Source organism: Oryzias latipes, chromosome 23 (assembly GCF_053564925.1).
Source record: "Oryzias latipes strain Hd-rR chromosome 23, Olatipes_Hd-rR_3.1".
In the NCBI taxonomy this organism is placed as follows: domain Eukaryota; kingdom Metazoa; phylum Chordata; class Actinopteri; order Beloniformes; family Adrianichthyidae; genus Oryzias; species Oryzias latipes.
In genome coordinates, this window is record NC_136259.1 from 26,302,912 (window position 1) to 26,313,141 (window position 10,230).

Below are 10,230 nucleotides of genomic sequence, written 5' to 3' on the forward strand. Positions count from 1 at the left end.
TGTTTGTGTGTGTGCGCGCGTGTGTATGTGTGTGTGTGCGTGGGTGTGCATGTGTGTGTATGTGTTGTGCATGTGTGCATGTCTGCGACCACTCTACCTTTGCGCCACAGTGCCCCCCCCCCCATGCGTGCCTACGGCACTTTAATCCCAGTTTCAGATGGACGGCTGTTAATCCTGCAGATTATAAAGTAACAGAGCCACCAACAGACTGATCTGCTCCTCCTGTAGGAGCTGAAGTTCTCCTCCGTTCTAATCTAGAGATGATTTTCATGTCATGAGAGGGAAATAGAAATGTAAATTATTCATATTAGAAATGGAGATGCTACATCCAACAAGGAGTTCAGTGATGATATTTACCTAAAATAAACTCATCCGTTCGGTCCACAAATTGGAGGTCAGGTTTTGAATGTTGGATGTTGGTGTCAGAGGTGGGATGTTGTGTTACTGATGTTGGTGTCAGAGGTGGGATGTTGTGTTACTGATGTTGGTGTCAGTGGTGGGATGTTGTGTTACTGATGTTGGTGTCAGAGGTGGGATGTTGTGTTACTGATGTTGGTGTCAGAGGTGGGATGTTGTGTTACTGATGTTGGTGTCAGTGGTGGGATGTTGTGTTACTGATGTTGGTGTCAGAGGTGGGATGTTGTGTTACTGATGTTGGTGTCAGAGGTGGGATGTTGTGTTACTGATGTTGGTGTCAGTGGTGGGATGTTGTGTTACTGATGTTGGTGTCAGTGGTGGGATGTTGTGTTACTGATGTTGGTGTCAGAGGTGGGATGTTGTGTTACTGATGTTGGATGTAGTGTGTCAGAGGTGGGATGTTGTGTTACTGATGTTGGTGTCAGAGGTGGGATGTTGTGTTACTGATGTTGGATGTAGTGTGTCAGAGGTGGGATGTTGTGTTACTGATGTTGGTGTCAGAGGTGGGATGTTGTGTTACTGATGTTGGTGTCAGTGGTGGGATGTTGTGTTACTGATGTTGGTGTCAGTGGTGGGATGTTGTGTTACTGATGTTGGTGTCAGTGGTGGGATGTTGTGTTACTGATGTTGGTGTCAGAGGTGGGATGTTGTGTTACTGATGTTGGATGTAGTGTGTCAGTGGTGGGATGTTGTGTTACTGATGTTGGTGTCAGAGGTGGGATGTTGTGTTACTGATGTTGGTGTCAGATGTGGGATGTTGTGTTACTGATGTTGGTGTCAGTGGTGGGATGTTGGTGTCAGAGGTGGGATGTTGTGTTACTGATGTTGGTGTCAGTGGTGGGATGTTGTGTTACTGATGTTGGTGTCAGTGGTGGGATGTTGTGTTACTGATGTTGGTGTCAGAGGTGGGATGTTGTGTTACTGATGTTGGATGTAGTGTGTCAGAGGTGGGATGTTGTGTTACTGATGTTGGTGTCAGAGGTGGGATGTTGTGTTACTGATGTTGGATGTAGTGTGTCAGAGGTGGGATGTTGTGTTACTGATGTTGGTGTCAGAGGTGGGATGTTGTGTTACTGATGTTGGTGTCAGTGGTGGGATGTTGTGTTACTGATGTTGGTGTCAGTGGTGGGATGTTGTGTTACTGATGTTGGTGTCAGTGGTGGGATGTTGTGTTACTGATGTTGGTGTCAGAGGTGGGATGTTGTGTTACTGATGTTGGATGTAGTGTGTCAGTGGTGGGATGTTGTGTTACTGATGTTGGTGTCAGTGGTGGGATGTTGTGTTACTGATGTTGGTGTCAGAGGTGGGATGTTGTGTTACTGATGTTGGTGTCAGAGGTGGGATGTTGTGTTACTGATGTTGGTGTCAGTGGTGGGATGTTGGTGTCAGAGGTGGGATGTTGTGTTACTGATGTTGGTGTCAGTGGTGGGATGTTGTGTTACTGATGTTGGTGTCAGTGGTGGGATGTTGTGTTACTGATGTTGGTGTCAGTGGTGGGATGTTGTGTTACTGATGTTGGTGTCAGAGGTGGGATGTTGTGTTACTGATGTTGGTGTCAGTGGTGGGATGTTGTGTTACTGATGTTGGTGTCAGAGGTGGGATGTTGGTGTCAGAGGTGGGATGTTGTGTTACTGATGTTGGTGTCAGTGGTGGGATGTTGTGTTACTGATGTTGGTGTCAGTGGTGGGATGTTGGTGTCAGAGGTGGGATGTTGTGTCTCTGATTTTGGATGTAGTGTGTCAGAGGTGGGATGTTGGTGTCAGAGGTGGGATGTTGTGTGTCTGATGTTGGTGTCAGTGGTGGGATGTTGGTGTCAGAGGTGGGATGTTGTGTGTCTGATGTTGGTGTCAGTGGTGGGATGTTGGTGTCAGAGGTGGGATGTTGGTGTCAGAGGTGGGATGTTGGTGTCTGTGGTGGGATGTTGTGTTACTGATGTTGGTGTCAGTGGTGGTATGTTGTGTTACTGATGTTGGTGTCAGTGGTGGGATGTTGGTGTCAGAGGTGGGATGTTGTGTGTCTGATGTTGGTGTCAGTGGTGGGATGTTGGTGTCAGTGGTGGGATGTTGTGTGTCTGATGTTGGATGTAGTGTGTCAGAGGTGGGATGTTGGTGTCAGAGGGGGGATGTTGTGTGTCTGATGTTGGTGTCAGTGGTGGGATGTTGGTGTCAGTGGTGGGATGTTGTGTGTCTGATGTTGGATGTAGTGTGTCAGAGGTGGGATGTTGGTGTCAGAGGTGGGATGTTGTGTGTCTGATGTTGGTGTCAGTGGTGGGATGTTGGTGTCAGTGGTGGGATGTTGTGTGTCTGATGTTGGATGTAGTGTGTCAGAGGTGGGATGTTGGTGTCAGAGGGGGGATGTTGTGTGTCTGATGTTGGTGTCAGTGGTGGGATGTTGGTGTCAGTGGTGGGATGTTGTGTGTCTGATGTTGGATGTAGTGTGTCAGAGGTGGGATGTTGGTGTCAGAGGTGGGATGTTGTGTGTCTGATGTTGGTGTCAGTGGTGGGATGTTGGTGTCAGTGGTGGGATGTTGTGTGTCTGATGTTGGATGTAGTGTGTCAGAGGTGGGATGTTGTGTGTCTGATGTTGGTGTCAGTGGTGGGATGTTGGTTTCAGAGGTGGGATGTTGTGTCTCTGATTTTGGATGTAGTGTGTCAGAGGTGGGATGTTGGTGTCAGAGGTGGGATGTTGTGTGTCTGATGTTGGTGTCAGTGGTGGGATGTTGTGTTACTGATGTTGGTGTCAGTGGTGGTATGTTGTGTTACTGATGTTGGTGTCAGTGGTGGGATGTTGGTGTCAGAGGTGGGATGTTGTGTCTCTGATTTTGGATGTAGTGTGTCAGAGGTGGGATGTTGGTGTCAGAGGTGGGATGTTGTGTGTCTGATGTTGGTGTCAGTGGTGGGATGTTGGTGTCAGTGGTGGGATGTTGTGTGTCTGATGTTGGATGTAGTGTGTCAGAGGTGGGATGTTGGTGTCAGAGGTGGGATGTTGTGTGTCTGATGTTGGTGTCAGAGGTGGGATGTTGTGTGTCTGATGTTGGTGTCAGTGGTGGGATGTTGGTGTCAGTGGTGGGATGTTGTGTGTCTGATGTTGGATGTAGTGTGTCAGAGGTGGGATGTTGTGTGTCTGATGTTGGTGTCAGTGGTGGGATGTTGGTTTCAGAGGTGGGATGTTGTGTGCCTGATGTTGGTGTCAGTGGTGGGATGTTGGTGTCAGTGGTGGGATGTTGTGTGTCTGATGTTGGTGTCAGTGGTGGGATGTTGGTGTCAGAGGTGGGATGTTGGTGTCAGAGGTGGGATGTTGTGTGTCTGATGTTGTGTGTCAGAGGTGGGATGTTGTGTGTCAGAGGTGGGATGTTGTGTGTCTGATGTTGGTGTCAATGGTGGGATGTTGGTGTCAGTGGTGGGATGTTGTGTTACTGATGTTGGATGTAGTGTGTCAGAGGTGGGATGTTGTGTGTCTGATGTTGGTGTCAGTGGTGGGATGTTGTGTGTCAGATGTTGTGTGTTGGATGAGATTGCTCCTCCCTAGAAGGATCTACACGGTGGCGTTCTCTCAGTTCCACCTGGAGGTCATGAAGGTCACATCTGTCCTTCTGCTTCCAGCCCGGTGCAGTTGGACGACTTTGAGGCGTACTTTAAAGACATGGGCAAAGACTCCGCCTACAAGTTCTCCCTGCAGTTTGAGGTAAGAGCTCTCCGCTGTGATTGGACAGTTTCAGTGAACACGATGCTCCTCCCACAAAGGTCACCTTTAACGGGCTCCAAGATCAGAAGCAGAATCTAAAGTTTTCTGTCACTTTCACGATGACATCACAGATGATGTCTGATGTCATCCAATGAGCTGGTTCAGCGACCAGCATGTTCGGATGTTGGGACGTGCTGCTGAGTCGGCATTCCTCAGTCTGTGGATGTTTGCAGGAGCTGAAGAGCGTCGGTCTGGACCTGAGCCACGACGCCGCGGACCTCCCGGTCAACAGGCCCAAGAACAGATACACCAACATCCTGCCCTGTGAGTTCTCCTCTGGAGGAGGAGCTGCTGCTCTCTTTCGTCGGGAGTCTGATCACCTCCTCTTTTCCAGACGACTTCAGTCGGGTGAAGCTGATCTCGTTGCACAACGATGAAGGTGCAGACTACATCAATGCCAACTACATCCCCGTGAGTCCCTAAAGCTCCGCCCCTCACACAGACCCTTAGCTCTCCACCAGGTGGAGCTGTTGACACCTGCTTGAACTTTTTGAGGATCTTGGATCAAAGTTCTTCTCAGTGAAGCTGCCGTTTGGTCTTCAGGGCTACAAACACTCCAGGGAGTACATCGCCACCCAGGGGCCGCTGCCCGAGACGCGCGTCGACTTCTGGAAGATGGTTCTGCAGCAGAAAGCGCCCATCATCGTCATGCTGACTCAGTGCAACGAGCGGCGGCGGGTGAGCGCTCGCACCGATGACCTTCAGACACGGAGATGAAGACCAGCCGGTGCTCAGACGGGGATGCTAACGTCACGCTGTCCTGCAGGTGAAGTGCGATCACTACTGGCCCTTCACGGACGAGCCAGTGATGTACGGCGAGATCAGCGTGGAGATGCTGTCCCAGAGCGAGTCCCAGGAGTGGATCACCCGCAAGTTCAGGCTGGAATACGTGAGTCCGTTCACCTGCGGGTCTGCAGCGCGGCAGGAGGCCGAACCCCCTCTGACCCCCCCCCCCCCCCCCCTCCCCTCCCCCCAGGCGGACGAGACGCAGGACGTCCTGCATCTGAACTACACATCGTGGCCGGATCACGGCGTTCCCACCGTCAACGCCATCGAGAGCATCCTGCAGTTTGTCCACATCGTCCGGCAGCAGGCCAACCGGACCAAAGACCCCATCATCGTCCACTGCAGGTCAGGGGGGGGGGGGGTGACAGACGTTCACCAGAACCAGATTTTAAGGGTCGTACTGAATCCATCAGAATCTGAGGGTTTTCTTTGGCGCCGTTCGTGACCTGACGCTTCACAAACAAGCGGATTCAGTTCATCTCTGTTTAGCTCTGCTTTTATTTTGCTAAAATGCTTTTATTTTGGAAAGAGCTTGGGAATGCTTGAATGTTTTAAAAAAATAACTCTTCCAGCTTTAAAATGAAATCATCCCAGAGCGACTGAAAGAATTTCATCCGAAACATTTCACGATCGTGACAGAACCTTTGAGCAGAACCCCCATGTTTGTGTTTCAGCGCCGGGGTGGGCCGCACCGGGACCTTCATCGCTCTGGACCGCCTCATGCAGCACATGAGGGAGCACGAGTTCGTGGACATCCTGGGGATGGTGTCTGAGATGAGGTCCCACCGGCTGTCCATGGTCCAGACGGAGGTCAGAGCCGATTCCCGGCAAACCACTGACCCACAGCCACTGCTGTTACTGTGTGTCCTCTCTGGGCTTCCGTAGCGGAGCCCGGGGCCTCACTGCCGCTGTGTTGTGTTCAGGAGCAGTACGTCTTCATCCATCAGTGCGTCCTGCTCATGTGGCAGAAGAAGAAGCAGCAGTCCATCACCTCGGACGTCATCTACGAGAACGCCAGCAAGACATAGAGCGCCGTCTGTAGACGTGAGTGCCCACCCGCCCTCCCACCCGCTTCCATCACAGGAGCTACCGGTGCCTGCTTGGTCCAAACTTGATCTAAAACCTGAGCTACCTGACCCTTCAGGGCCTCAGAGAAGCTTACCTGGCTGTTCAGAGGTCAGAAAGGTGTGGTCATGTGACCGTTTTCCAGGATCTTGGTCATGTGGTCATGATGATGTCAATAAACCAGAGCAAGGCCACGCCCAGAAGCCCCTTCTGTCAGTCACAGAAGGGGGTGTCGGCTTGTGTGCCGTAGCCTCAGGTGTCACGTGGATGTGGATCTGCAGATGGTCTCCAACCCAACCGACCGCCAACACCAGGACGGGCCTTTGGGTCGGACCCGCCCCCCTAATTCACCTCACACCAACACAGCCAGAACCAATCAGACTCCAGCTACAGTCAAACCGTACGGCTTAGATAAGAAGTTTTACGTTACACACGTCTGTTTTCAGTACGACCGTCTCTTGTCAGAAAAACGTCCCAGGCGTGGACGTCCAGTCCTGAAACATGGAGGCTCTGACTAACCTAGAATAGAAAGGAACGCTCAGCGGGAGATGATCTTGTTACTGTAGCTCTGTTGGGAAAAAAACAGATAATAATAATAATAATAACAGCGATTTCTGGCTGTGTTTTGTTGTGGCCAGGCAACAACACAATCGGCTGACGGTCCATCTTTAGCGTGCGCTCTTTGTTGAATGGATGTTTGGTGAGAAACCTGAGATAGTTTTGACTAATCTATTAGGAGATATTTCTGCGTAAATCACAGAAAAGTCACACTGAAATTAAAAACAGACACGTTAAACCTAAAATCAAATGTTGTGTTCATATAGATTGTTTTGTGCATAACTGTCTGTATGCATGCGATTCTTTTTGACAGTTATCTAACCACGTAGAATCAGATCCTCATCTCTTCCCTCACTAGATGGTACTAGGAGTCTGTTCACATCAGCCAAAATATTCAGATGGAAGCAATTTTTAGAGCAAAGAAGTAAACAAACAGTCACATAACACAACATGACTACACTACCCAGAATGCTTGGAGGGCCGAGAGGCAGGTGATTGATCAAAGGGGTTGAAGTTTGTCGTGTGAACATTGTTCTCCTCTATAATCAGCAACACCTCAGAAAATAAAACTATTGACTGTATCTGAGAACTGGACTGAGCCAGAGTGACGTCCTCCGTTGAAAATGGTTTATTCCGGGTCTGACCAAATAAGGTCTTCATGTGGGAGTCAGACGTCAGTAAGTAGTGATTGGTCCGAGTGCGTCTGAGTCGACGTTTCTATGGCAACCACTCTGGCCAATCAGGAGTGAGCTTGATGGAAAGCCACACCCCTACCACTTGAAATGGGCTACATGTAATCTGTCAAATGTTTTGAAAATTGGCCAGCAGGCTCCGCCTACTTCAACTGAGGGATCTGATTGGTCAGTTTATAACTTAAACTACAGAAAAAATGAGGATTATCAAGATGTTAAAGGTCTCAGATCCAGAACGGTTCTCCTGACCAATAGAACGACGGAGTAACAGCTGTTTATTTCCCTATAGACGTCTGTTGGTACTTCCTGTTTGGAACGCCAGGGGGGAGGAGTCACTCGGTCCAGTTCCCATATGCAGTCACTATGTTAAAACGCACTAACTACAAAACTTCTGACTACATTACCCATAATGCTTCAACAATCTATCAAGTGCAGCTTCTCAGTTTTAGAAAAGTCGTTCTAAAACATTTAGACAGATTTTTTCAGCACCGTGTTCCACAGAAAACCGGTCCCGGTTCCGTAAACAGAACCAGAAATTCTCCATAAGACTCACTGAGGATTTTAAATTCACCTTATTGTCCAAAACAGTCATTAGAGTCCGATCATCGGGACTGGATTATAGGAGCCTGACACACATGGGGGGGGGCACGGGACTCACTATAGGGAACCAGTCCAGTTCTGAGCTCTGGCTGTCTTGCAGGTTGTGGACACGTCTGTGCCGCCTCGCCGTCAGCATCCACCTGTGAGAAAAATCCACCGTCCAGAACTCCACACGCACTGACGTCCAGGCGTGACGTGGAGCTTTGCCTTAAGGAGCCTTCACTGACTGCCCCCCACGTCCCCCCACCATCCCCCCCAGGGACAGGACCGATCCACGCCGCCGTGGTCATGTTTGCACAGTAGCCACCCTCGTTCAGACAAGGGGCGGAGTCACCAGGACAGACGCAGCTGGATTCATGTTCACTCTCAGGACTCACCGCCACTGAGCATGCTGGGACGGAAGACGCAGAGTGCTGGAAGGGGCCGGGACGCTGCAGAACCTCAACTCCAAACCACGTCTGCATCCAACCATCAGGACGTTCTCCACCACCAAGGTTCTAGCAGGCAGAGCTAGAACCCACCACAACCTGCTGATGGATCCACGGAAGGTTCTCAACATCCACGGGGTGAATGTCTGCCGGCTAAAACGGAAGAGGAGAACCCAACACCTCCTGCTGCCGTCGGTTACCGTGCGATGCATTCAGGGCAACGTCAGAAGATCAGTGATTCGAATGTAGACCAAGCCCAACAAACCATCACGCTGCCCATTGGTGGGGGGCGGAGCTTCAGCTCCACAGAGAACTCTCTGGGTCTGACGGTAGACCCAAAAACCTCCACCTCCCCCCACCAACGTCAGAACCGGACCGAGCCGTCCCAGAGGCCCCGATAGCCCGACATCACTCCGATCCGTCCAGACCATTAGTGAATCCAAAACTCATGCTAACACTAGCCTATGCTAGCAAAGACGTTCTCTCCAAATCTAACGTTCTGCAGGAACAAATCTGGATCGCTACAAACGTGTGACGGAACAGATTTATTTTGAGAAACCCATTTCTGACAAATACATTTCATCTGTTGAAATGAAAACGAGTTGCGTGACGCTAGCGGGAGCAAACTCGGCGTAACTATTCAACCAATCGAGTCTTTTCCTCACCTGAGGCTCCCAGGTAGATCGTTTTTCAGCATAGTTCTAGTAGTAAATTGGAAAGGTTTCCATGTTCTAGCATCAGTGCTACATTTCACAGATTCACGTTGATTTTTTCAGAACACGAGTTGAAAATCCTGCAGGTTTGGAGAAAATGTCTGCGGATGGAGGATGGTGAGTCCTGCAGACTCCGCCTCCTTCCATCAGGAAACGTTTCCACCTTCAGGGTGGAGCGTGGAGCCAACATCTCTGCTGTGAAATATCTGTTTCGTGTCGGAGAGTTTAGGAAACATCTGGGCGCAGATCAGCTGCTTACAGCTAGAATGAGGCAGTCATTAATCTGCCCCTGCTGGAAGGAGGTGGAAGTGCAGCTACGTTTCTGCCTCCTTTGGGCTTTTTCTAAATAAATGCATCTAAGATGCAAAACTTTTCTTTTGAAAGTATGTTCAAAGATTTGGGAGAATTTCGGCCTCTTCACCACTCCTGGTTGTTTTGGCGCCGCCCTGTGTCAGTCTGACCGTGGTCTGTTTGGGTTCTCCAAGTTGTTTTCGGTCCGGTTTGGATCGGCTGTTTGCCTCAAAGGTTTCTCTGATCAAATGTACATAGGACTTTTCTGCTGGTGGAGATGTTGCTTCAGCTGTAAATGTGACGAAACCCAAACGGGAAACTCCACGCTCTGGAGCCACAGCGGCTCTGCCGCCGCCGGACTCCCCGCCATGAACTCACGTTGATGTGTCGGTTGAACTTGTCATTGGTGCCATTCTCGTGCGTTGTGTCACTCGGTTCGCAGCGTGATCTCCGGATCGCCTCGCTCCGTTTTAATGTGTGTGTTGAACAAAATAAACAGTTGCAGCTGAACTCTGATGTGAAGATGAATCTCAGACCCCGCAGGCCTCAGGCGGCTTCACCTGCTGCTGGAAAAGACGGAAGAACGGCCTCCACTGCTGAAAGATGTCTGTCCAGCAGCATGGGAGCAGATGCATGATGGGACGGGACTCAACGTCTGCAGGAAGTTTGGTTAGAGGAGGAACCGCTGTTCCCGTCGATCAGAGAACGTTCTTGTGTTTGGTTCTAGTGGACCTAAACGGTTCCTCTGGGTTCTGCCTTCTGCTTTGAAGATGTTTGTCCGTCAAATACATTTCTGAAGATTTGATCGGATTTTTCCGTTTCCCGGGTTTTATCTACATTTCAGTTCCACCCGTTACCAGTTTACAGACCATCCAAAAATCTGACCGGAACCGGACCGGATGGTTTCGGGAGAAGAACCGGACCACCACGCTGAGG

At 50.2% G+C, this 10,230-nt stretch overlaps 1 protein-coding gene across 5 annotated transcripts in view; it reads left to right on the forward strand.

Moving 5' to 3' along the window:
• ptpro (protein tyrosine phosphatase receptor type O) overlaps positions 1–9,804 on the forward strand; it is a 31,234-nt gene extending 21,430 nt beyond the window's left edge. For all 5 annotated transcript variants that reach the window (XM_023952654.2, XM_023952655.2, XM_023952656.2 and 2 more), the window contains 9 exons: positions 4,020–4,101; positions 4,335–4,425; positions 4,496–4,572; positions 4,705–4,839; positions 4,928–5,050; positions 5,138–5,292; positions 5,622–5,757; positions 5,871–5,991; positions 7,963–9,804. In XM_023952654.2, coding sequence (XP_023808422.1) covers positions 4,020–4,101; positions 4,335–4,425; positions 4,496–4,572; positions 4,705–4,839; positions 4,928–5,050; positions 5,138–5,292; positions 5,622–5,757; positions 5,871–5,975 — 904 coding nt within the window. In that variant the 3' untranslated portion in view covers positions 5,976–5,991; positions 7,963–9,804. The remainder of the gene's footprint in view (positions 1–4,019; positions 4,102–4,334; positions 4,426–4,495; positions 4,573–4,704; positions 4,840–4,927; positions 5,051–5,137; positions 5,293–5,621; positions 5,758–5,870; positions 5,992–7,962) is intronic.
• Positions 9,805–10,230: the final 426 nt, after the last annotated feature.